This window comes from Engraulis encrasicolus, chromosome 16 (genome assembly GCF_034702125.1).
Source record: "Engraulis encrasicolus isolate BLACKSEA-1 chromosome 16, IST_EnEncr_1.0, whole genome shotgun sequence".
Taxonomy (NCBI): Eukaryota; Metazoa; Chordata; class Actinopteri; order Clupeiformes; family Engraulidae; genus Engraulis; species Engraulis encrasicolus.
In genome coordinates, this window is record NC_085872.1 from 27,166,008 (window position 1) to 27,193,686 (window position 27,679).

General features: G+C 43.2%; 2 protein-coding genes across 2 annotated transcripts; one reads left to right on the forward strand and one right to left on the reverse strand.

Annotated features, from left to right (window-relative positions):
* Positions 1–5,132: 5,132 nt before the first annotated feature.
* On the forward strand, positions 5,133–15,022 carry cabp2a (calcium binding protein 2a). The gene is made up of 7 exons (XM_063219195.1): positions 5,133–5,174; positions 6,065–6,316; positions 10,631–10,661; positions 13,029–13,163; positions 13,546–13,655; positions 14,026–14,173; positions 14,528–15,022. Exons 1-7 carry the CDS (start codon positions 5,133–5,135, stop codon positions 14,551–14,553), a joined length of 744 nt encoding a protein of 247 aa, XP_063075265.1. The 3' UTR covers positions 14,554–15,022.
* Positions 15,023–17,232: 2,210 nt separating this feature from the next.
* On the reverse strand, positions 17,233–27,404 carry slc43a3a (solute carrier family 43 member 3a). Its single transcript, XM_063219951.1, has 12 exons — positions 27,215–27,404; positions 26,270–26,399; positions 25,648–25,694; positions 25,412–25,488; positions 25,173–25,265; positions 24,925–25,064; positions 23,854–23,944; positions 23,298–23,481; positions 22,919–23,026; positions 19,345–19,531; positions 18,873–18,993; positions 17,233–18,287 (listed from the first exon to the last, which is right to left on the reverse strand). The coding sequence occupies exons 1-12, from the start codon at positions 27,402–27,404 to the stop codon at positions 18,117–18,119; spliced, it is 1,539 nt and encodes a 512-aa protein (XP_063076021.1). The 3' UTR covers positions 17,233–18,116.
* Between the last annotated feature and the right edge of the window lie 275 nt (positions 27,405–27,679).

The window sequence follows — 27,679 nt, forward strand, 5'->3', positions numbered from 1 at the left end:
ATGCAGATCACTTTCTTTTTATATACATTACAAGCCTGTCGTCTTATTGTGGTGAAAATAAGATTTCAGCTATGCTTATCTTTGTATCTAATGATACAATTATAGTCTACTGCTAGCTCATCTTGGAAAAGTAGAAATCCCCTTGCGGACCACCTGAGCACTGTCGCGGACCACCAGTGGTCACCGGACCCCACTTTGAGAATCACTGTTCTAATGTAAAACATTTTTTTTTTACGGTGGTTTAAGTTAGTCTCTTGACATATTCCTTTCATGTTTTAAAACCAGCTTACTACTTCAAAAGACACTTCTGTCTACTAAATGTTTCCAGGAAAGCATACATATTCATAATTCCCGACAAATCATTTTCCACTGCGGGCACGCAAACTACTTCAGGTGTGCAAGCAAGATCTTCCTTGTTTGACAAGTTTTGTCTGGTCTTGCCAGAGATGTTGTCATAAGCTTCACAGGACTTTAGTGCTATTTCATCACTGTTTGTTACTGTCCCAGTGTGTGTGGGTGTAGCTTTCACTGTGGGGGTTGCTGAGTCACTGCTGGATCACAACATGTTCCTGAATGTATGTCCCCGAGGCAGAGGGATGTACATATCAGGCCACTGTCAACTACGTGGCTTACGTGACCACACTCTCACCCCATAAATACTTACAGAAATGAACTATATGTGTAGTCTGTGTGCACTGTGTGTGTGTGTGTGTGTGTGTGTGTGTGTGCGTGTGTGTGTGTGTGTGTGTGGGGGGGGGTGCTCTGTGTGTGTGCGTGCGTGTTCAAGACAGTCTACTACAACTATGAGCAACCCACAGACAGACAACACAATGTCCTTACACGTATGTGGCTCATCACATGTCATTTTCCACACACAATCTCACCACGAGTTTAGAAGTCTTCTAGTGTTTTCTAATGTGGAAACTCATGTTGAAACGGATACAGAAAGTGGTGTGGCCCTATAGGCACTGATCAGGAGTAGAGAAGATAAACTTTATTTGTCCCAGCCGACCTTTTTTATATGAATGTCTATAGTTTGGATAGGAGCCCTGCCCATGTCTTGGGAAAGAGTTTGAGGGATGTTTCCGAGAGAGTTGCGCAAACTGGGATCCATTGCTCCATTTACAATTTCAGCAACAGCCAGCATTAATCTCTGACTGCTCAACATAAGAACACATTCAAGTATGGCCATTTTTTTTATATATATATATTTTAGGGGTTTTTATGCCTTTAAGTTGCCTCCTGTCACCATCTTCAACTGTCCTGTCAAATAAAGTTTATTTGACAGGACAGTTGAAGATGGTGACAGGAAGCAAATGGGGCAGAGAGACAGGGGAGGATCGGGAAATGACCCCGGCCGGACTCGAACCGGGGTCCCCGAGGGTGGGCATGCAAGCCCAAATGTGGGGGGCTTAGCGCGCTGCGCCACAGCGCCCCGTATGGCCTTCTTTTGAAACAACACAACACAACACATTCCTGCAGTATTGGTTGGGTTGCAACTTGCACAAGTCGCGCTTGCTAGTGAAAACGATTTTGTGCTACTTTGCTGCCTCTCAGTGGCAGTATACATGCATTGCAGCAATGAATGTACCACCACAGGTTGAAGTGACTGGTCAGCACTGAGATCCTTCATAGTGCAATAGTATGTAGTTGCACATGCGTAATGATACAATGGGTGTACACGCACATGGGTGAGGACTAATCCCAAACATTCACAATCCTAACTGGCACTTGGATGTTCACCGTGTTAAAGCATAGGTTCACATCCATGTCTTTTGTGATGAAGTCAGTCTTAGAGCTTGTTTTTTATTGTAGAAGATAAAAATACTACTGAAAATAATAACCCCACAACATCGCTTTATCTTCTTTAAATCTCCCTCTACATGTTTCATCCCACTCACCAAACGGCGATGGATTATAGTACGGCGGTTTGAGAGAGTGGCCCAAAATTCAGCTACAGCTGGTTGCGGACAAAAAACAGAATAGATAAACAGTTTGGGGTGATATGTGAAATGCCTCGGACAAGCACACAGATGCACATGCCACTATCGAAATGAAAAAGATGAACTCGGCTACTGAGGTTGGGACTTACCCAATTTTGCTGATAAAGATTTTTCACATTTCATTACAAAAGCACACAGATAGATAAAGATGGACACAGACACACATGGACACAGACCCGCGTGCACACACACACACACACGCGCATGCACGCACACACACACAGGCATGCACACACAGGCACGCACACACACACACACACACACACACGCACGCACACACACACGCACGCACACGCACACACACACACACACACATGCGCGCACACACAAATGAAGTTGTGCTGTGACACCTCCTCATAAACACAACATAACATAACTCTACTCATTAGTCCTGCTGCTTGCTGCATTGCAGCTCCACTTATCTCAGCACTTCTGCTCATCCTGAGCCCTCCTCAGTGTCTCAGAGATGTCATCGCTGCAGCTACAGCTACAGCCGCAGCCACCGCTACAGTGCTGCGCTCAGGGCCGCTGACAGCTTGCACTAGGCCCAGGACAAAGTCATCTGAAAGGGCCCCCTACCCAATACATACAATGTAATGGGGAGCCAATTCTGGGCCCCCTATCCCCCTGGACAACATACCCTTTTGAGCCCCAGCCCCCCTGTCGGCGGACCTGACACGCCGCTGGATTAGGGCGAATTACAGTGGCGTAGTGGAGCTCTTACGGGGAGACTAAGGCTTTGATCTTTCAAAGGAGCTCATCTACTACTGTATGCCCATGCGTTACGCAGGGGCAGGCGATGCAAAAGTAAAGGAGAAAGAATCCCATCATGGAGATATCATAATACATTTACATGACATATTTTGCATACATTAAACCTTGCAGTGGTGATGTGTTTTAATTTTTTTATTCAAAAGGGTACAGTAGCACCCACACTAACATCTGAAGCTGTTGAATTGAATTTTGTTCATCGTAACTGCCTCAACGTTGCCTAGACAGTATTTCACCCAGTGTGTGAGCTGGGTCTGGTGTCTCATATTGCAGTAGCTATCGTTTGGCTGCTACTAGGTGATGCAGATAGGTAGACAAACAGAGAAAGCATGGTTGGGGAGGGGGGGATTTTAGGACGATGGTTCTTCTTGCGCAGAGTTATTGATTTGGTTATCGTGGAATTCAGAGTTTTACCCCATCCTCCTCATCACCCCCTCAGCTCAGCATTGCATCCACGTTCTGACAATTCATCTCATAGTCATGATGTGTAGTTTGTTAAGTCATTCACTATAGCTGGGCTTCGCATGAAACAGTGTTTATTTGCATTTACCATCAATATCCAGACAGACAGGCAGGCACGCACACACATGCACACTGACATGCAAACACACACAGAGGCAGACACACACGTGCAAGCACACAGAGACACACACGCATGGCATGCAAACACACGCATGCACACATGCACGCACGCACGCACACATGATCACAAACCCACTCCCGTCTGTGTAAAGTAGGACCAGAGGGACACTGCTGACGTAGAGCGTATACCAGTCGAGAGAGGATAAAATATAAAACACGCTTTAATATCCCCACCTGCAGCCTTAAGCCACCAACCCTTTATCTCTCAATCTACTTCTCTCTCCCTCTATCTGTTTCTCTGTGTCACTCTCTCTAGTATATATTTACATGTGTCTCTCTCTATGTCCCTCTCCTCTCTCCCTCTCACGCACGCATGCACGCAGGCAAGCAGGCAGGCAGGCAGGCAGGCAGGCAGGCAGGCAGGCAGGCAGGCAGGCACGCACACACACACACACACACACACACACACACACACACACACACACACACACACACACACACACACACACACACACACACCATATGGCTCATGACCTCTGGCCTTTTAGTCTCATCACATCTCCCTGCCCAGTGTCCTTCTCCTTCTCCTCCTTCCCACTCCTTTCCTTGCCCATCCTCTCGGCTCTGTGTGTGCTGCTCGCTTGCTTGCGCGGCTCCTTCAAATCCGTTTTCTTATTTCTGCACTCCGCTTGCCCAGCACAACTAACCCCATTTTGCTCCCCGTGTAATCTGACATGCTGGGGATTAAAAAGACATCCACCCCCCACCCATCCACCCATACCAGGGACCCACCCACAAGCCCCTACACTACAAGCCTGCCGCCCTTAATTCCACCCTCCCCCTACCTCTCACTTGCACACTCGCACACTCTGTCAGAATGGGCACTTTACGTAGTTCAGTGGCGACAGAGAGAGCAGAGAGGGCAGAGGACGCAGAGAGAGAGAGAGAGAGAGAGAGAGAGAGAGAGAGAGAGAGAGAGAGAGAGAGAGAGAGAGAGAGAGAGAGAGAGAGAGAGAGAGAGAGAGAGAGAGAGGGATGATGAGATTATGCTGTACAAGAACCATCAGCTGCCTATAGTGCATATGGGAGGCACGTTAGAGTAGAGTAGAGAAGGGAGAGGACAGAGTAGTAGCACTTGGTGCAAAGCAAAATGGACAGTAGATGCTGCATGCAGGGCAGGCAGGGGGGCAGAGAGGTTTCATCAGGGACAGAGGCCAGCTGTGACCTGAAGTGAGGTGAGGTGAAGTGATGCTCAGCTCTTGCTCAGCTCTGACACTTACACATTGCAGCGCACCGGTGACTCCAAGGCGAAGATTTAAGTGGGGAGGGCGGGCACGGCGGGGGGGTACTTGCCGCCTGGTCAAGCCGCAAGCAGACTGACAGCGGAGTTGCGCACCCTATGCTAAGGGTTAGGGCTCGGCCGGCAGAGGAGCGCCTCACATCACTTAACTCTTGTTATTATTATTAGTGTCATTTAGTCGATTATCTGCTACCATCCACACTTAAGCAGCTTGGCCTCTGGGGATATTGGACTGGGCTGGAGGACTTGTCATAAAACTTTATGTAACATCCGACTGCAGAGAGCGGGAGCGAGGAAGCCAGCGCAAGACGGAGAAGTGAGAGAGGGGGTGGGTGAGAGAGAGGGCGGGGGGTGTAGAGATAGGGAGAGAGGAGAGGAAGAGGGAGGAAGAGAGGAGAGAGGAGAGAGAGAGGGGCAGAGGGAGGTACATAGAGGGGCGAAGAGACAGAGGCTGGGATAGATAGTTGAGAAAGGTGATGGGAACAAAACCTTCGAAGAGAAACACAATGAAGAAGAAGGTAAGAGACAAAGCTTTTGTGCTGACTGGCTGCAGGGTTTTTTGTGCTGACTTGCCACAGGCAGTGGAGTGTATACTTCACTTGTTCAGTCATTGTTGTTGGCTCTGACTGAATCGTAGAATATGGGCAAGGGGTTCAGCAGCCGAATATGAGAAAATGCTTGGCTGTGTTATTGCTCGCTAGTTTCTGTCACCAGAAAACTAATATTTTGTTTAACATGTCTTATTTTCTGTCAGTGGGTAATACTTTTCTGGCAGCCAGTGACACCGCATTAGTATGAGAATTCTGTACGTTTGTCGAAATATAGGCATTTAAAATTCAACATTGCCTTTATGTCACTAGTGCAGTGCTACTTTGTGCATGTCACAGTCTGTAGTGTGAAGGTTCACCGTTTTGTCACATAAGCCACTTGATGCCAAGTGTTAAAGTGCTGAGTTGAGTGGATGTGTAATGTGCAGAAGTGATGGCCTGTTACTCGTAACCAAAAGAGTTTAGCTGTGAGAAACTGGACATCTTTGTGTACCTTGAAGATGTTTCATCTCTTTGGGCAGTCGTGGCCTAGTGGTTAGAGAGTTGGTCTTTCAATCTAGGGGTTGCAGGTTTGAATCCCCCCTGACCTCTCCCTACATCTCCATCCATGGCTGAAGTGCCCTTGAGCAAGGCACCTAACCACACATTGCTCCATGGACTGTAACCAATACCCTGACAATAATAACCGTAAGTCGCTTTGAATAAATGAAAGTGTCAGCTAAGTGCAATGTAATGTAATGAAAGCTTTTCAAGACACAAACAGAAGTCCAGCTGCTTGCAGCTAAACTCCTCTGTGGTGTGATGACCTGGACTAAAGGAGAATCTTGGCCGACGTGGTTAACTGTGGTTCCTCTCTGAAGGGGGCGGTGCCTCTGGCCCAGCAGGGCAGTGGGGTGCCAATGGCAGCCTCTGTGCTGGGGGGTGGCAGGGAGTCCGGGGCAGCCAAGGAGGAGCAGGAGCAGGAGGAGGAGGAGGAGAGGGAAAACGAGGTTGGGGGCGAGAAGGACTTTGACGATCCGCTGTGCGCCTTGGTCCAGAACTGCACGATGCTTCACAACATCGTGGGGCCAGCCTGCATCTTCCTCAGACAGGGCTTGTCCCAATCCCAGATCGTACGTACACACACAACCAACACCACACTATAATGCTTCTAACCATTGCACTACAAACATGTGTATTTGTTCAGAGCCAGCGAAACATGCTTTCAGAGCAACACCACCATGCCCTGCTGCACATCTAAAAATCTCTTCTTTTGCAGTCATTTTCAATATATACATTTCAATGCCATGTGTCATATGAGTAAAAAAAAAACCATGCCCATCATACGGCACAGCAGGTGGAACTCCACACTCCCCTGATGTCGTGATCATGCACAGGAATTTTTCCAGTGTTAATTCAAACACTTACAGAGTCTATTTAACACCTTCTGGGGTGGATTTGGTCCAATGGTACTCTCTAAGTGTTGAATCAACACTGCATTTTTTACTGTGTGCCTGCCAGTCACAAACCTCATTTCTGTGTCCTTCCCCAGTAATGCCACCATGAGCACCTAATCCAGCCCAGCCCTGCCCTGCCGCTCTCCATCACTCCACTCCAAACTCCAAAACCCATCAGCTACAACACCTCCAACACCATGACATCATCATCATCAGCCATCCTCACTCTCATACACCGCGTGCTGTGACCGGAGGACGTGGGGGTCCCGTACCGCTTCCATTTCAGTGACTTTGTAAGTCAACGCTTTAAAAGGAAGGTGTCATGCTGTGCTGGTAGCATGTCCAGGTAACAAGGTGTCTGTGCTCAGCTTTAGTGTTTTCCGTCTATTGAAGCAAGGTCAGTGAAGTATGTCGTTACTAATGTATTGCAGTCAACACGTAGATGGTGAGTCATTTTGTTGTAACTGAGGCAATTGGGTACCACCACAACAACAAACTTACTTACACACAAAGTGAGCCACACAAAGTGTGTCTGTACTGTACGTGTGAGCCCCGGCAAAAGAGTCAAAATGATGGCCCCTTTTAGCCGGCTTCATGAGATTCCAATTTAGCGTTTAATTCATATGGTTCCCCTGGGTGTCATCAGATACCCACTCATCCCAGATTGATGACGCTGACCGGCCTGCTCCGTGCTGAAGTGGACCTGTAGTTCTCTCCGACCAGACCAGTGTTGGGGTGCGTTCCAATATGCAACATTGCATCCTCCACTTGTGCTTGTCGCCTCGTACCAGGAAGTAATGATATGATGACATCACTGACAACGGCATTATATTTCAATATCTCGCAAAAGCTGAATTGTAATGCAATTTTCTCATTTGCAATTGGGATGGTGAATGAAGAATAGTCCCCAAAAATCGTTTTAGCCTGGCTGACAGCTGGGAAACTTAATTGTTTTCTCCAATGAAGGAGGGGCCAAGAGGCGGGGCGAGGCCACAAGCACAAGTGAAGGACGCAAGGTTGCATATTGGAATGCACCCTTGGACATATTACACTGCGGCAAGAGGGCCACCGTGGCCTTCTCACTCACTAATTGCTCTTTTCCATTAACACGTTTGCTGTTGTATTAAGTCGAAAGCTCTCAACTCAAAGTCCTTGGAAGTGAGTGGCGGAGGGCACCCTTTAAAGGACGCTGGGGAGATAAAGGATGGGTGTGGATACTCTTTTAAGTCAAATACTCCTTTAATATTGTCAGTGCCATCTTTTTGTCCATTTACATTTAGTTTTATTGTCAATAGAGTGTGGCTATTCATGTGGTATGGATCATTTTATATCCTGGAGGACGTGTTCTGATTGACTGGTGGGTTATGTTAAAAAATCAAAACAACTATGGGTTCACGATACTGAAATTCTGGCATAAAGTTTAGGAATAGGTTGATGTCACTGCCTATATAGAATGCTATTACAACCAGGGCTCTAAATTAACCACCAACAAACAGCCAAATATGGGTGGAATTTCAGTTTGGCTAGTAGACACAGTGTGTGTTTGGCTACTAAGATTAACATCCACTGTATGAGCCATTTTGGCTGGTGGTGAAAAAATGTAACCCCTGATTACAACCACATGGGTTAATGTGTAACTAACAACAAATTGTACTGCACTTACAACAAAGATTCCTATTCATAAAGAAACTGTAGAGCAATGTAAATGTTTCAGTGCGATAACTGGATAAGCATAGGCAGTACAACAGCCTTCCAGGTGTGGATTTCCAGAGAATTAATCCCACTTCGTGTCAGGCAGTTATTTGGCTCCACCAGTGTTTGTAAATGTGTTAGTAAATGTGCATGCACTACATGTCAGCGGTTGTTATCTTTTACTTACGTTGCTGTGTCGCTCCATACAAACAACACAAAGAAATAGTGAGCTCATCTCATTATCTACAAAACACTGTGCTAACCTTGAATTTCTACAGACCCATCAGCCAGGTTTTTGCGAGTGCTTTATGTAGGTACTCCATTATAAAATCCGGACTGATATTCATGTTCATGTTCATCTACACTCACATGTACAGTAGTAGTACATACAGTGAGTAGGGCTGGGAATCGATCCAAATTTCCTGGATCGATTCGATTCCGATCCAGAAGGTTACGATCCGATTCTATCCACGATCCGATTCGATTCGATTCGATATCGATCTTTTGTATTGCTGTGTTGTCAATTTAACCCATTTATGCCTATAACTCTAAGACCGGCTATAAAGACAGATATAGCTAAATATCTCAGCCTTTGATGCCCACACAAACATGAAATACCGTGGCATGTGAGAAGTAAGTGGGAAACTGTGGAAGAGAGCTATAGGATGTGGTTGAGAAAATAGGTCCTATAATGATCTGCAAAAGATCGATCCACAAAGTTGTGAATTGATATTGCCGTTTTTGAACGTGAATTGATATTGGATCACGATTCGATCTTTTGAACCCAGCCCTAACAGTGAGATGATGTGATGTGCCCTGACTATATGGAATAGAACAGTGAGATAACCCAATCTCAATCACTTTTAATATATCATATTGACATCCACATCTGGCGGGTAATCCCAGAATCCTGTTTGCATGAATACGGGCATGCTCCTACTCTCACTCCCACTACCCCCTGAGATTCCAACACCAGATTATGTGGCATTCCATGTTTATCATGTCTGTTGTCATGTCTGCTGATCTCACTTTCAGTCCGTCACTAGACGCGTACGTACCTTGCCATTTCAATTTCTACTCTGTCTCGTGGCAGCTGTTGAGTGGACAAAGTGAGGCACTGGCAGATGCAGCAATTAAAAACTGACAGGAAAGTAGATAGGCTTGGTGATTTATGGTCTGGTCGACGACATAATTTGTCTCCCTTCCCTTGGCCCTTAAATTCCACATCCTGCCCCTGCCGAGCTTTATTCCACATCTGCATTATTTATGGCGGCCAGGCGAGCAGACTTTTTTTTTTTTGGTAATATGCATTTGTATTATTGTGAATTATGGCGAAATCAGAAGAGCATATCTTGCAATAGATAATATGCTAGACCAGTTAACATTATTCAGAATTATTAGAAAAGAGTTTTAAAGGATGAATACCAAACAAAGTTTGAGAGGTAGTGGGGCAGAGACAGAATGACAGTGAGAGATATGGAGAGAGAGAGAGACCAGAATAACTAAAACCAGATTCTCCTGATCCCCATTTGTTGCCTGGCAACCCTACGCCAGAATTTTTAATCTGGTCACCGTAGTAACTCCTGACCCTAACAGCACATCCCTCTTCCACACCCATACTCCATACATGCCTGACAGAGGAGACATATAACATTCTAAATCTAGAACCCGCCACTCTGCTTCACTCAGTCATTAATGGAAGCCAGGATTGTGTAACATCCTTTTAAAGTATTTATTTCTCTGAAACTATGTTTTGTGGCTTGTTGAGAGCATTGATATCAGCACAGGCTGTGCTGCAAAATATTTTGTTGTGCTAATCAAGACTGCTTTCACACCGAAAAAAATACACATTTTTTATGTAACTTGTCTTCACTGACCTCCATCTGCTCTTGAAAACATAAATATGTCTACACTGCATATTTTCCTCAGTTGAATACCTCTTTTTACCTATGTACACACATTTGCTTTGTTGTTTTTTGTCCTCGCCATATGCATAAAACCCAAATATCCTTTGGGCAGAACTCTGTGAAATATGATTGTATGTGTATATATTTATGATATTATGCGTTTTTGAGAGATAGAAAAATGAGAGAGAGGGTTAGCAAGTGAGTGAGTGAGTGAATGAGTGCATAAGTGTGTGTGTGCACTGTTTATGTACGCTCACCTGTCTCTGATCCCCGTGCATGGGTTGTTTGTGTGTTGTCATATGAACTGGCTTGGGTGTCAGTCTGTCTGCTTCTTAATCTTGCCTCACCATCAGCTTCTCTATGTGTCTCTCTGTAAACTGGGGCACGGCAGGACAGGGATCTACGGCCGGAGGAGATTGAAGGTACAGATACAGATGTCACGTAGAGTGGCTTTAATATATGTCCCCCCATCCCCTCACCTAAGGACGCCCCTGACCCACATCACCCCACCCCATCCCACCTAAGCCCGCTCCGCACTCCCCTGTGATTAGCCCTGGGTAATAAGCACCTCACCCGCTCCTATAACCCACAACCTGAATCCTCCTGCTGCCTTTCCCTGCTCCCTGTTTCAACTCTCTGCACTGCACTGCACTGCACTGTAAACCCTGGCAAAGCACTTGAAAAAAACAGTTGACCCATTCAGATATATTATTTAAACCCACTAAGACCGCCTGCGGTATTTATACGTTTACCTTCATTGGAATTGACAATTCTGTAAATTATTAGTTTTTATATCTTAATTGGCTGAGTTATATTTGGCATTATATATAAACTTTATTGAACAGACTCGGGGTCCAAATGATCCACAAGACATAACTATACTTCTGTCAGATCCACTCTAGTCAAAAATGAGACGAGAAACAGAGATACATTTCAGAAGCTTTATTTCTGATTGCATATTTGTGTTTGGCGGTATGGCTCTGTTCGGAGGAAGCTCCCCGGCTTCTCCATGAGCTCCATGGAAGCCAAGACAGGGAACAGCAGCATCCTCAGGTGGAGTGCCTTCCATTTAGCTGGAAAGGCAACATACCCCCTAGAACAGAGCAAGCAACAATGACAACAGTATGACATTGTTTGGCAATGATAAGTCTGGTGGAGCAGGGGAGGTGGTGGGTGCAAAACAAGCAGCAAAAGCAATGACAGGAAAACAAATTCGGTAGTTTAAATAAAGCGCGCCAAAAGCCAGCATCCAATTGCGAGCAGCAGCTGATTAACTAAAGCGCAGCTGATTAGAGGACTGCTGTTGGGGTTAGGTCGACGTCAGCCAATAGGCAAAAGGGAGCGTTGACTACGTGGTCTGCCAGAACTAACGCTAAGGCTCGATTTACATTGTAAAAGTAAAGAAAACATATAAACCATACAACCTCATAACCCCCATTAACCCCTCATTAAGGCCTGAAATGTGGGCACCTTTTGCCAGCCAATAGGGGACAGTCCAGATTTTATTTTGTTATTTTCCAGATCTAAGTGGATATAATTTGGACCAAATGTAGGCATACTTACCCAGATAGCTCACTTACATCACTTATGTTCATACGAGCCCAATATTAAAAGGTTATGAAACAATTTATGATTTTATACAATTTACTAAAAGTTATGAAGCTGTTCTGACAATAGTAGTACACAGACACCTCAAATAAGAAATATTGAAAGGTGCAGAGCAAATCACACCTCATATTAGTTACGGCTATATGCCAGTCTTAATTTATTAGGAGCAACGTTTCGATCATAGATCTTCTTCAGGCAAGAAGTCTTTTGCAAGCAGTGTGCAGATCCTTTCCCGCTCCTACATGTGACAGTTTTTTGATTTGGCACCAGCTGATGCTTTTTTGCTGGATGTGCGCATTTTCCACTACACTCTATATGCCAGTCTTGCACGTAGGCTTTTTGTATTGACCATCATTGAATGGCAAGCAATACTTTTTTTCTTAGCAAATAAAGTGATGCAGGGTCACATTTATCAGGAAAACATCTACCTTCAAAATCTATCTCATGTCAGGGTTCCCACTCTAATTCAGATATACAATTCCATGATTTTACATGACAAGAAATGATGTTACAACGTTTTTTAAAATATGAAAAATTAAGATCATCTTCACCCCTAGAGCCGACGCCTACCCATTGCCAGACTTCAGTGGGCTCAATGCATTCTAGAATGTTGCACATTACAGCATGAAACCAAACCGTCTCTGGCAAAGCGTTATAGTATAACCCTTAAGAAACAATGTTATAGGCCTACACCACACATAAGTTTTTGCTTTTACCCAACTATTAAGAAAATACCATGGTATTCCATGGCAGTGCATGCAAAATTATGAAATTCCATGACTTTCCATGACTGGAAAAACTTTTATGAAATTCCATCATATTCCAGAAATTCCATGACCCGTGGGAACCCTGTTATGTATTCATTTTGCGTTGGATACAATCAGACTAATTGTTGACTTATATTGAATTTGAAATTTGCAAGGGTTTACAGTGCACTTATGTGACCATGTGTCTGTTCTCCCTTAGTCATCGGGCAGTGAGTTGCTTTTAGATTTTTCACCGATGCTGTCGCATAGCATAGACCTGCGTATTTATGGTGTTCAATCATTCTCAGGCATCACCAAAACATATTGATTCGTTTGTTCTTCCACACCCTATCTTTCGCTACCCTCATATCTCTCTCTCTCTCTCTCTCTCTCTCTCTCTGTCTCTCTCTCTCTCTCTCTCTCTCTCTCTCTCAGAGCTAAAGGAGGCCTTCACTGAGTTCGATAAGGACAAGGATGGCTTCATCACCTGTAAGGACCTGGGGGAGTGCATGAGGACCATGGGATACATGCCCACAGAGATGGAGCTCATTGAACTCAGCCAGAATATCTGTAAGTCACACAACTTTGTAAAAACATATACATATTAGTGTTTATAGTTAGCCTATTTTGTTGATGTAAAAACTGTTATTTCCCCTAGTTTTACTCTGTTTTGTTCTTTCCCTCATATGCATATGCATCTTCCTGCAGCTGTGCAATTTTAGTTGAGGAATAAGTCATTTGCTACGTTTACATGACTGTTTTAATTTTGAATGAATAATTCCCAATTAAATAGTTCCATTAAGAGGCGCTTATGTGACGTTTTCAAAGCGGAATCGAGCTTTATTCAGAATTAAACTCAGTTAATTCAGAATTAAATGGCTCATGTAAACGTAGCAAATGTTAAATGACTGTATGCTTCCTCAAGCACTGGTTTCTCCTGCCCTCCCTCTAGGTGGCGGTAGGGTGGACTTTGAGGACTTTGTGGAGCTGATGGGCCCGAAGATGTTGGCCGAGACGGCGGACATGATAGGGGTGAAGGAGCTGCGGGATGCTTTTAGAGAGGTTGGCTGGCACACGCTAAAGTTCAATTCAGTCCGTACTTTTAACTTTGCATTAATTTCACGGCATGATACTCAAGACTCACTCAGGCAGAGAATACACCAGAGAATAGTCTCGCAATAATGTCTGACCAAATCTCTCTCTCTCTGTCTGTCTGTTTGACCAAATCTCTCTCTCTCTCTGTCTGACCAAATCTCTCTCTCTCTCTCTCTCTCCCTCCCACTTTCTCTTTACCTCTCTCTCTCTCTCTCTCTCCCTCCCACTTTCTCTTTACCTCTCTCTCTGTCTGACCAAATCTCTCTCTCTCTCTCTCTCTCTCTCTCCCTCCCTCCCTCTCCCTCCCTCTCCATCTCTCTCTCCCTCCTTCCTCCAGTTCGACTCTAATGGGGATGGCCAGATAAGCCTGGCAGAGTTGCGAGAGGCCATGAAGAAGCTGATGGGAGAGCAGCTCAATCAGAGAGAGATAGACGAGATCCTCAGGGACGTGGACCTCAACGGGGATGGCCTGGTCGACTTTGAGGGTACGTACGTACGTGTGTGTGTGTGTGTGTGTGTGTGTGTGTGTGTGTGTGTGTGTGTGTGTGTGTGTGTGTGTGTGTGTGTGTGTGTGTGTGTGTGTGTGTGTGTGTGTGTGTGTGTGTGTGCGTTAGAGGGGATGTCTTAGTAAGTACAGAAGAAGTTAAGGAGTTGGAGAGAATACACAGCTAAGACAAGGGGACTAGAAGGAAAGCAAGATGAGCAGTGGCTATTTAACTCACTAGCGCTATTGTCTTTTCCTTTTTCGTCATTTTCAATTTGAGAATCATATTTGAGGTAATATTTATAAACCAGCAGTTGCACTGACATATACTTGTTGCTCGTCTCTCTGTCCACAGAATTCGTTCGAATGATGTCACGCTAACTTTTGAGGCCAAACTGGAGCGATGGTGGAGGAAGTCGAGGGGAATACATGCCTACCCAGCGCTACCATTACTGAGATTACCCACTGAAAGGGGCTAGCTTATAACCTAATATGTTGTTTTATGTACAAATGCATGTTGTTTTTATTTTTCTAGCACTCTAACCTCGTGTTGTATATCAAAAGGAAAACTCTGTAAATATTGCTACAGATTCTTTTTGTACAATCTAAATGTACACATAAACATACATATATATGAATGGTTTGACCTTCAGTTTAGCCCTTCTGTGATAAGTCTCAATTTAGTGTCATACCTGGAAATGACTGCAAAAGTTGTGGTCATCTCTACAGTGAGTGGTTATACTGTAGTGGCAGCCCTTGTGGGAGGTGTACATATATATGTTATAATATGCTGGTAATATTTTTGTGTCATATAAATCACTAAATATATTTATATGAGGATGTAGCACTTCACTTGCATTATAGATTATGGCAAAGTAATTTTGTACTAATCATAAATGACATTACATTATTATAAAGTCATCAAAGCTGTCATAGCATTCCTTTTCGTTAAAAACATCAGTCATGTAAAATGTACAATAGTATACAATATAAAATTGCTTTGTTAAGTTCATGACAGGCATGTTTGCTTGGAATCAATAATGTAAGGTGCGCACAAAGAAGCAACACCTGAACATGTAAACATGTTAAATACCCTGTACAACAGTACAGGTACCTGAAATAAACCAAATATATGTATGCATCCTGTGTGTACCATGTCAGCACTTCTCTCCTACTGAGAACACATTTTTTCAGAGAATGTGATTGGATATGTGGGCAAAGTAATTGAAAATGGCGCAGGGTGAGCCCTTCCTCTTGGCCCCTTTAACCAGCCATACACATGGATCAAATCTCAATCGCAATTTTGAAGTGCAGGATCCCAGTAGAAGGATCCCTGATCCTTGTGGCTGATTAATGAAGGCAAAAGGTCTCTAATCCTTGTGGAGAGAGTGTGTGTGCTTCATGTGATATCATATAGTCTACATGAAGAGTTCAGATGCAAAACCCCCAAAGTGCCTTTTCATTTTTATTTAATACAAAGCTATCAAAATTGCTTTTTAAAAATGTATTCATGTAATATAGCTATTTATATTTATCAAGTATATGAATGTAAACCAAACCGAAAACAGAGTTCTCTAAAAAATATAGAAGTGCAGGGCTTCAGAAATAGAGTTAGGGGGTTTTGCATCTGAACTCTTCACATACATGCCTCAGAGGAAAGGCCTTAATGTGGAAGGACACGCAGTATCTTCCTACCACAGCACAGCACAGCACAGCACAGCACAGCACAGCAGAGCACAGCACAGCACAGCACAGCACAGCACATCATACCACAGCACAGCACAGCACAGCACAGCACAGCACAGCACAGCACAGCACAGCACAGCACAGCACAGCACAGCACAGCACAGCACATCATACCACAGCACAGCACAGCACAGCACAGCACAGCACAGCACAGCACAGCACATCACAGCACAGCACAGCACAGCACAGCACAGCACAGCACAGCACAGCACAGCACAGCACAGCACAGCACAGCACAGCACAGCACATCATACCACAGCACAGCACAGCACAGCACAGCACATCATACCACAGCACAGCACACCGGACCGCACCACAGCACAGCACACCATCATGTGAAGCTTCTCTTTCCTCACCCTTAAATCTCTGACTTCAGGTCCACTCTGATCAATGTTCTGACCATATAACTGTTGGACGCTGGCACAGTTTATGATGAGGATTGCATGCACACCGCAAAAGGCGTTATGGTGCTGAGCTATATTTATACCAGTCTTCTCACATTGGGTAGCCAATTATTTATCAATATTCTGACTCCTGCTGTGTGGGCCTAATGCTTTCCCTTAACATTCAAATGATGTGTTGCCTGTTGAGAGCTCCTTGGCAGTCAAAACAACTAACAGTGAGAGGAAGAAGCAACAGCAGCCAAAATCTTCTTATTTTGCCTCAGAGCAATTTCAGTTATCCTACAGGTCAGTCCTAGAGCTCCATTTTCTCTCTACCTGCATTTTTTAGGACCACTTCCCAACAGGCTAATTATTAATATCTACTTTAAAGGGGCAGTGAGTTTTTCTGTAAAGAGACATGTCCATCATAGAACATGTAACAGTATTAGCCTTCTTGAAAAAAAAAGAAAATTGAGAGATGACTGTTTCACTTTCTTTTGCGTAAACAACCACTAGTATCTGGCCCGGTTGTTATTATTATTATTATGTGTGTGTTTAGGTCCCTCTGGTGGTTACCGTATTATATGTGTATGGTGTCTTTGATGTTTTTGTCTCATTCAGTAACGGCATTGATGAAGCTTGACTTCATGCCGGGTAACTCTTTGCTGAACAACAGCAGTTATGTAATTATTTGTATTATAATTGTTATAATTATTGTTATTATTATTCTTATTATTATTGTTATTAACACACTGACATAGATGTGACTGAGAAAACAGGCAGAGAAAATTACATCTAAAACTACATCTAAAACATCTACAGTAAATCTAAAACTACATCTAAAAGCTAGGACAAAATTGCAATGCATTTCGAGTAAATTCCAAGTTTTGTTTATTTTTGTATTATTTTTATGTCTTATAACATACCACAATAAACTGACAAATACTGGTAATACTGAAATATTGAAAATCACATCTTTAAAAAATTCAAACAATCATATTTACAAAATCCACAATTGTGCTTGGCAAACCTGACTGTTAAGTGAAGGGTACCATACAAATTGCTTGCAAGACCACCACCTCACAGTTGTGGAGGACTTGAAAAATACTAAGACATGGTGCATAGTTTTGAATTTCATAAAAATAAGAATAAGAGCTTGAAACCAGAGATTAAAAAAAATACTCTCAATGAGACACACTTAATCAAATATGATATCATAATGTATAATTTTAAGATTTTCACATGATTTCACATCTCTCTCTCTCTCATTTTTTTTACATATTTACATACAGCATGATTGTTTACGTCAGAGATCTTGTTACCACGCGACTGCTTCAGGCTAGCGGTCAGTGGTAGTGGTTAGTGGTAGTAGTGAGCAGCTATATACTGTATGTGGGTCAAAGACATTTTTTGGGCTCAGACGTCAGGTGACGCAATGGCATCTAATGCTCATAAATTAATTAGTAATTGGTGGTTGATATGCTGCAATGAATATGCTTCTTAGATAGTCCATTAAAAACAAACAAACAAACAAAAGATCCATACAATGGTGGCACTGGCTGTCGTTGCACTACCCTCGTGTGTGCTACAGCTGAAACGTTACTGACCCATGATGTAGCAATGCAGTGGACTTATTTCCTGACAAGACTGCCTGTGGCAATCTTTTATCAAAAGATTTGGCTAATTAGTGCAGAAGTTTATCAGTGCCAACTGTGTTATTGGTATCGTCTTCAAAGTTTGCTTAACCCGTCTTTGATGTTTACTAGGCTACTCTTTAGCTACAGTGTATTAGCATCTCTCAGCACTGTTCTGGTGTCACTCCATCTCCTCCATCTGAATGCTGTCTAGATCACGGCATACCTCCGAGGACTTTGAAAGTGGCCCGTCGGGACCCTCCCTCTCTCCGGCACATTTTCTGCAGTGAAAGTAGACGTTCAGGGGGTGGATGAAGGCCACCAAGGTAAGCACAGTGAGTCCGATGTTAACCTGGAGGTAAGGAGATGGCAATTAGCATGCGCTGCGGGGATTGGAGCAGCTGTTTTCAAACAAGAGGATTAAAGGTAGACTGAGGTCTGGATCTGTGTAACACAAGGCACAGGATGCTTGGCTTGCATCACTAAAAGCAACTTGGCTTGCATTCTCACAGCGGTGGGCTGGCCTTTTTGAACACTGTATATAATAAAATCTGAAAATCAAAATGGGTCAGAGTGGGATTCAAACTTGCAACCTCCTGATCTTCAAGGTTTTTTTTTAACGTCTCGTTAGGATCTCCCATTTGCAATAGAATTCATGAAAAGTTCTGCATCATTTACACATTATAAAGGAATACACGGTTACTATCTACTGCATTTATGTATTAGCTGTACACCCACAACATCAAGCTTACCTAGCCATAATTTGCTACACAATGTAATACTGTTGTATTCTTTCTTTCTGGGCATGCAGCCACTATCTGAACACACACACACACACACACACACACACACACACACACACACACACACACACACACACACACACACACACACACACACACACACACACACACACACACACACACACGATACTTACATATAAGGGTTCGCCATCAAATTCCTTGACCAAGGCAAAACAGGGATACTGAAGCAGAGACACGAGAGCCGACAGTGACATCACGAGGCCATACAGCTTCCCAAAGTGTTGGCTGGGGAACCTGTGGTAATTGAAACCACGGTTACCAACTGATGTCACTTTTAACTCTGTTTACGAAAAAAAAAACCTGATTACATCAATCTTGATGGATCAATGCAACTGTGAGACAAATTTTTGTTGATCAAAATCTGATTTTCTGGCAGACGTCGTTCTGCTTATAAGCAGAGTAGAGGTTGATTGTAGCAAAGTCTCTATAGACATCAACCACCATAGACTGACTACCATCAATGTGTACCACAAGCCTCTATGGACACTACAGACTCCAAAGATGTGAAATGCAATGTATGCATGTTAACTAGTTTGTCATTCACTCCCTAATTACGTTCAAAGCCAATGTACAACTGGCACTCACGCAATGCTGATGAAAGCGGCGTTTCCGCCATACAGGAAGGATCTGTTGATGACCTGCAGCGCGAAGGTGAGGTACTGGAGGGGGAGGAGTGGGTAGGTGGCACAGACGGAGAACAGCAGGCACTGCAGGGAGGTCAGGAAGAGGGAGAGCACGGAGGAGCGAAGGTCAGCCTCCCGATCGGACATCTCTGGGGATACGAAGTCAAGGTACAGAGGACAGAGAAGAAAGATGCTGGTGATGAGAGGAGTGACGCTAATATACTGTAGTCCCAGTCCCATTACAAAAAAGTTTTTCAATTTTTCTTTAATAATCACAGACGTACTAATTAAAAAAAAATTTTTTTTGGGAAAATGTCTTTTTTTGAGTTGTTTGAAGTTGTACAACCTGAGGTTCCACGGTTTCAAGAATGTATTGTATGACTAAATTAAAATCTGAAGATGCCTGAAGAAGATCTATGATCAAGTCATTGCTTTTCTCAATTAAAAAGTCTTTTGCAAGCAGTGTGCAAATCCTTCCTCCTTGTCTCATACGTTCTTTTTTTGAGTTGGCACTCATAGTTTTCTCTTGGATATGCGCGCCCTTCAATACTCTGTAACTTAAATGCAGGAAAATGGTCAATCTTCTTCAATGCAACTGAGCTCACCAACCTAGTATCCACAACAATGCAACATTTAAAGGTACACTGTGCAAGATTTTTAGTTGTTTATTTCCAGAATTCATACTACCCATATACTAATGTCACCTTTTTCATTGAATACTTACCACCACCATCAAATTCATAAAGTATTCATTATGACAGGGAAAACTGCACTTTTTATTCATTAACCCATTGACGCCGGTTGTTGCGTTACGCAACATTGGCCCTGGCGCCGGTTGTTGCAAAACGCAACATTATTGATTTGTCAATATTTTCAAGACGCATGAGAGATGCAATGCACAATGTTTTGTTCAAATACACAAGAGGTGGATGTTCTCGATTCTTTTAAAGATCATGTAGCAAAAAAAAAGTTTGATTCGTCGACAAAAATGTCAAACGCAATCAACCATGCTTGCTTCTGTAGACGTGGGTTGTTTAGCCATTTCACACAGGTAAAAAAAAAAAAAAAAAGAAGAAGAAGGCTGTGGTTCGCAAGACACGCTGTTACAGCGAACGTGATGTTCAGTTGAAAGGTAATGAAGAAATTTTAATCGAGGAAAGGAAATATGATTGAAGACCCTTTAGATAGAGAGCAGGAGTGTGATTTGCCGCGGCCGCATGAAGAGGTGGGCGAGTGGCTTCCAAATAGACAGTCAGCTAGATTTCGCCAAAACCAAAACTTCACTCCGACACTCGGGGCAATTGGCGAAGGCGTCAATATCTGAGGAAGCACGTCCTTCAGATATATTGCAGAATATTTTCACTGAGGAACTCTCGGGTATGGTGATAACCTATTGGTGAGGCAGACAACGGTAGACATGCGAATTATAGACGCGCGGCCACACATCCGGCTAAAAGTGGAGCCCCGTCTCAAAATAAGATATTATGAAATTGCTCATCGGTCTCTGCATAACGTTTGGAGGAATAAAACGGCCATAGGCCTACTCGCCGGTGGGAGAGCAAGTGGCTGTATCAGACAAATGTCCCCCATTTATGGCAGAAATGACTGCCTAATAATTATAATAATAGTGATTATTGTGATTTAGTTATAGTCGGCTATTGTAACAGTAGCAATAGTAGCCTAATAGCCTATAATAAATAGCAGCATCAAGCATTAGGCCTATTCTGAAAGCACATGAAACTTTCTTTCAATCATTTGATTATGAGATATGATTTTTTTAAGGAATATGTGTTAGTGTTAATTCTGAATGAGCATAATCCCGTGAAAGCAGAGGATTTTACCTTTTAAATGCAATTTGTCCCATGTCCCTATGTGTTCCAGAGGCTGAGATATTGAATTTATCATAGGAGTTTTCAACCAAGTTTTCTTATCTCAAAAAACCCTCAGGCATTGGGGACCTTTTCTAAAAACTGGCTCAGGCGCCAATGGGTTAAAAGGGGGATCTTCTCCATGGTCTGCAATTTTGAATTTTTGGCTGCAAAGTCTCTGATATTAGCCCTTTGTGACGTTAGACAATTATCGGTTTGAAGTGAACCTGAATAAACAACTACCAGTTTGAGACTTTTAGACAGAAAATACATCTATGTAGATAGATTGCATGCATCTGGTGCCAGTGACTGCAAATACAATTACCCCAAGAGGAAAATAAAGTTCTAGCTAACTAATTAACTGTGTATGCCCATCACAGGCATACTGGATGCAGCTTCACCTGCTTTGAATCTGTCTGACGTTATGTGAAAATGGCCCATTGAGGAAGCGAAGGTCCATATGAGGAGCCTCATATGAGAACCACTAAAAGTTGCTTAGTATTGCTTTAACCCCTTAGCTCAGAGCTTCTGTTCTAACTTTACTATCACCAGAATTGTATAATGACCATGTCTTAATATGTTACATAAGACCTTTGGAAGTAGAACCTTTGGTTCTGAGTAGAGCAGAAAACAACACAAGAGCATCATCTAGAGGGGACTCATCAAGTGTGTTTAGAAGTACCACTTTTGGTCAAAGTGCCTTTTCTGTAAAAACAACAGGGCTATGGAACAGTATTCCTGTAGGTATTAGGCAAAGCAACACACTCAGTAGTTTTAAATCAGGTCTCAAGAAATGGCTAAAAACAAGGCAGCAATGTGAACATTATTAGTAATTTAGCTTGTGTTTGGTGTTTTATGTTAACTTTATCATACATCTTGGTTTTTTTTTTTGTTTCTTTGGTGTATTCTTTTAAATAGATATGCCTTATTGGCCATGTAATATTGTGGGCCTATATTTGCACATTGGGCACCTCTTAATTGTATTATCAAATTCTTGTATTATTATTAATTTTAATCCTTTTTGTTTTTAGCACCAAACCCTATCCAGGGACTACAGATGAAAATTAGCCTTGTGGCTATAATCTGGCTCAAATGTATATTGTGCACTGTCCCTGCTGAATAAACTATACATGAAATGAAATGAAATGAGTATCATGTGTTCCAGAAAACAGGAAGAGGAAAACACATGACACCACCATATGTCATATGATGTTGTTGAGGGTTTTCAGCAAAGAGTGAACAGGCCTGTCAATGGTAGCCTGGTCCTGACCATCCCATAATACTACCATTTCATTTCGTATTCATGGTCTGGAGGTTGTTTGATCTGACGCGATTGCAGGAAGCGGGAAAGGAAATTTTAGGAAAAACCAGGATCAGTTATTGAACAAACATGTGTGACGTCAATCTTTGCCAATGTAGGACCGTTTAACAGACATGTCTGACAGAACATCCTACCGTAGGATAAAATTACAATGTAGGACCGTTTGTCCGAACACCGGCACAAATCCTACCGGTCAACATCGCTCCACAGAAAACAGATACCAGACATAGTGCGGAGCCAAGTCTCTTGGCGGTAGTACGTAGGATGGTGCACGAGGCTATGTCAACAGGGGCATCTGCATTAAGACGCTGCCTCATGTTGCAAGTACAATGAGATGCAGTACTCACCTGGGGGCAGGGGCTTGCCCTTGTGTCTGTCCATGATGAGGCCGTTCCAAGGAGCGCACAGCACCCCACACAGCTGGGTGAAGGCAAACGCATTGGTATACTCACTCACTGCAACACACACAGTAACATGCAGCGGCACATTATAATGTATAATAATGACACAATGGCACAAGAGGAAGAAGAAGAAAACTAAGAAGACAATGATGAGGACGAAGACAATGGGGAGGAAGACAAAGAAAGAGAACAAGAAGAAGAAAGAAAGAAAGAAAGAAAGAAAGAAAGAAAGAAAGAAAGAAAGAAAGAAAGAAAGAAAGAAGTAAACAAATAATTGAAGAAACAAACAAATGAAGAAACAAACAAAAACCAAGAGTCTGCCTACCCAGGGTGGGATCTTGGTTGGCCAGCCGGTTCAGCATGGGGTTCAGGGTGCCGATGAAGAGGTAGTGTCGGAGCTGCATGACGGACAGCCACAGCAGGTGCCAGACGAACAGCCAGGAGGCCACGCAGGACCGGAAACTCATCTCTGGCGACAAACCATAAGCAGTTTTCCACATGTGCTTACCCTGTCAGACTCTTAATAAACGACTGGCACTTAATTGGTCAGTTATTACTAGAGATGCACCGGATCCAAGATCCGGTTCCGAATCCGGCAGGATAATAGGTTTTTCACAGGATCCGGATCCGGTTCCAGGATCCAGGATCTGGTAGCCGAGGCTTTTCAGTCAAAATAGTTTGAGCCAACGTGATGAAAAGGGCCCCACGTGTGTGAGTAGGCTATGTGTTTCAACCTTTTCGTAGGATCCGGTATCCGGTTCCGGATCCGGCAGGATCTTAAGCAGTGGATCCGGTATCCGGCGAGATCCTAAAAATCAGGATCCGGTGCATCTCTAGTTATTACCTTCCTCTGGGCCGCTTCCAGACTGGCGCTCCTCCACGGGCTGCGAGGAATCGCTGTATCTGCCCATCTGTCTCTTGGCGGCCATGTTCTTCTCTGTTCGGGCATTCTCAAACTTCTCCACGTTGTAGCTGTTGGACCGGGCACATTTAATTCTGTAACAATGAGTGCGTTTACATGCAGTTCAGTATCCCGAATATGGTCGGGATATTAAGTATCCCGAATTAGCGTTTGAGCATATAAACACCTTTTTCCGACTTCAGTGTCCCGAATAAGCCCTTATTCGAGATACTGAGAAATCTGGATATGCTAGGTGGAGTATTCCGACAGAAGTCTGGATACTGACGCATGTAAACACCTTATGCCGAATACAGGGGCTTCCCACAGAACACTGTTGCTGGTATCCAGGCTGCATTTGAAGATAATTCTATAACAACCAAGAATGTAGACTGGGATATAACGTTCAGTGCTCATATAAACACCTTATCACAAATATGATCATAACCAGGATATGCCTCATATTCGGGATACTGAACTGCATATAAATGCATAAACCCTTATATGCATCATGGAGAGGGGTCTCCATGTGTTCATTACCCAAGTTTACTCCAAACAAAACAGTGAATGCTAGTACTTGTGGCAACACAAACTATGACATAACATCTGACTAAGTCTTGAAAAGAGTATACCCACTGAGGGCAGGTACAGGACAAAGGCATATCTACAGAAGACAGAGTAGAAGACTGCACACTGCAACTCCAATTGAAAGGTTTGAGATGTACAACATTTTGACCCATCAGGGTCTTCATCAGGCATGCCCCAGACGAGTCGAAATGTTGTACTGTATGTCATAACCCGTTAAGACACGGCGTTGTAAATTTGCTGTTACCAGAATGGCAATGACCAAGTCATAGTGCATTACTAAAGGCCTTATGTTAGGTCATAGCATTGTAGTACTATGATGGTTAACTTTTCAATGACTATTACAGCGTGCCACTGGAGGTACGTCATGCATTAAGGGGCTATATAAACCTTTCAGTTGGAGATGTAGTCTGCAAACCTTTACTCTCTCTTTCATAACATCTGACTTAACCATCTAGCAGGGACGTACCCGTACGAGTAGCCCTCTGGAACAGGGTGTGGTATGTGCTTAACAGGAAGGAGGAATATGGTGCGAAGCACATGGATGACACTGCATGCGGACATGACGATGAAGGACAGTCGCAGAGAGATTCCGAACTCAAACAGCACCTTAGTGATACAAGTGGAACAACACAGGCATTATCTACATGTTTCGCCCATTTAGGTCCAAATTCATCTGTAAATGTGACGTTTGCTTGCAGTTTGGACAGGAAATACCTTGATGACAAGAAATACAGCCGACGAAGAATCAAAGGCACCATTGTAAAGGGTGATGATAGTAGATCGATGCTTTCCAAAGAGGTTTCCCACCTAGTCACGTGTTTGTCATAGGAGTGGTTAATTTAGTAAAGTAAAGTTGAAAGAAAATGTTTAGTGAAAATGTCCTCAGTGTGTGTAAAGCAACAAAAATCACAAACAGTGAATACAGCAAAAACATTTTTTAGCACATTTCTTACCTGCATATTTGTTACTAGCAGCAAAATCCCACCCACAGCAATCAGGGAGACAGCTGGGAAGAGCAACACAGAAAGAGCTACAAAAGAAACAGAGAGAGAGAGAGAGAGAGAGAGAGAGAGAGAGAGAGAGAGAGAGAGAGAGAGAGAGAGAGAGAGAGAGAGAGAGAGATTCACTTTTCACTGACATGTGGCTACAATCTGGCCATTTGTATTTCTTTTTCCATAATGCACATTACCAGCTCTGGATGCTGCTATCAATGCCGTCCCTGAGGTGTATAGGCATCTGATGGATGGAGGTAAACATGAATTTGTAAATCGATTCTGGGATTAAACATGAAATGTATTGACTGACTTCACAAATATATATTTTATACGACTGTTTATTATATCTAAAAGTCATTAACCTTAATTGGTAAGGGAGTAACCAGCAATGCCTAAATCCATCACTGAACAAGGATAAGCTAAAGAGTATAGATTTCAATTTCCAGTGCCGTTATTCTTCAATGGCTCAGCAAGCTTTTAAAACAGTTTAAGTATTTACTGCTGCTTTATCAACGAATGTGGTCATGTTTGGTCAATGATACCTTGAATGACACCTTGTTTTCAACACTTCAAATTATAATGTGTATACTGTACATCAATATAGCCGTAGTATGACTGTGAGCCAGTGGGCATGTACAGTAGGAGTCACTGATTTTGTACCATGTTTTCTTAATTGTACATGATTGCTCTTTTGCAAGATCCACGTTTGCAACACCTTGGATGTCTCTCGTTTAAGTTAAATGGTGCGCAAGGAACATGAGAAATAAGTGGCTCCCGCAGTACAGTTATGAAGATGTTTAAGGTGAACTAACTTACATTGCCACAAGCCTTGTTGCCAAGGTCCCAAAGCGGTCGAAGATGAAGCCAATGGGCAACGTCATAAAGTTATTCAGGAAGGAAGCAACGGTGAAGACCAAGGCGAATTTTTCATCTTGCCGACTGCAGTCTGTGCACAATGGGTCATCATGTGTTAGTTAGTTACAGTAAATATGATAACAGGAATGACAAGTGCTTGAGCAGCACAGCTGCACATGTCTTAAAGACATCCTATTACATTACATTACACTTAACTGACACTTTTTTTTTTGAACCTACAACCCTCTGAACGCGAGTCCATCTCCTTAACCACTAGGTCACGGCTGCCCAGGCATGCATAACAACACAAAGCCAAGATAATGATATTCACTTGTTCACAGTGCATTGATATTTGCGGCCCAGGTTCTGGAAATCGGATCCAATCATTATCCATTCATGGTCTTTACTGCTGCTTGGGATTTCTTTCAGCATACAGTAAGTTATCCTACAGGAGGATGTAATGCAGGCACTGTATTCTTAAAGGAGCACTTCAGTCAATTTCAATATGCTGTTGTATTGCTCACGCTACCCTTGACTTGTCACTGTCAGTACCCGGTGATGCCACATTTTTCGGCTCAGCCCTTTCCAAGATATGAGCTATTCTAATGGGGGTAGCGTTTGTTTACATTATTAAAAAATAATATAGGCCTACTCCAAATATTTTCCCAAAAGGTAACGCTGTTTGCTAGTTGTCTGCTGATGTTGTATAACCTTTTGGATGTTTTTGGGAATAAATAAAAATGTTTTTTGAAATGTAAACAAAGCGCTGCCCCCATTACAATGACCAGGATCTCGGAAAAGGCTAAAGAAGAAAAAAAAACTCAGATACTGACAAGTCCAGGGTAGTGTGAGCATTACAACTGCATGTTGAAAAAATTGACTTAAGTTATTCTTTAATGCATATACCTTCATCCAGAAGTGTGTTGTTGGATTCTGTCACGTTGGAACAGAGGTCCTCGAAGTAACCGTCCGCTTTCAGGACGAACACCAGCGAGGCCCAACCAAACACAACGCCAGCAAAGCAGAGGCATTCCAGCAGCCCTGACACCAAAGTCAGTCTGTACTTCAGTCTTGTCCCGGAGGCGCATCCAAGCATCCTGTCTAACTAAGTGTCTAAAAAATTCCCTGGTTCTAAACTACAACCTGTAGTTTTGTGGAAGTCTTCCCCTCAAGAAGATGTTTCAAGTGTCCACAAAAACAGGAGGACACAATGTTATCAAGGCGGTTAGTTAAATAATGGTGGGCCTACCATGTACTAATAGACATTGTGCCATAACATGAATAATCCTTAAAATTACATTTGTTTAGAGAATTTACATTTGTGATTTGAAAATAGGCTATACTCCACGGTCACCCTGGCTTCGTACTATC

Bases quoted from the DNA above. Each gene is read 5' to 3' on its own strand.
- cabp2a (XM_063219195.1), top strand. From the start codon at position 5,133: ATGGGAACAAAACCTTCGAAGAGAAACACAATGAAGAAGAAG. The intron at 6,317-10,630 runs GTACGTACACAC...GGGGCACGGCAG, and splicing joins GCTTGTCCCAATCCCAGATC to GACAGGGATCTACGGCCGGA. The intron at 13,164-13,545 runs GTAAGTCACACA...CCCTCCCTCTAG, and splicing joins TGAACTCAGCCAGAATATCT to GTGGCGGTAGGGTGGACTTT.
- slc43a3a (XM_063219951.1), bottom strand. From the start codon at position 27,404: ATGCTTGGATGCGCCTCCGGGACAAGACTGAAGTACAGACTGACTTTG. The intron at 25,489-25,647 runs GTAATGTGCATT...TTTCTTTTGTAG, and splicing joins GATAGCAGCATCCAGAGCTG to CTCTTTCTGTGTTGCTCTTC. The intron at 25,266-25,411 runs GTAAGAAATGTG...ACACGTGACTAG, and splicing joins TGCTAGTAACAAATATGCAG to GTGGGAAACCTCTTTGGAAA.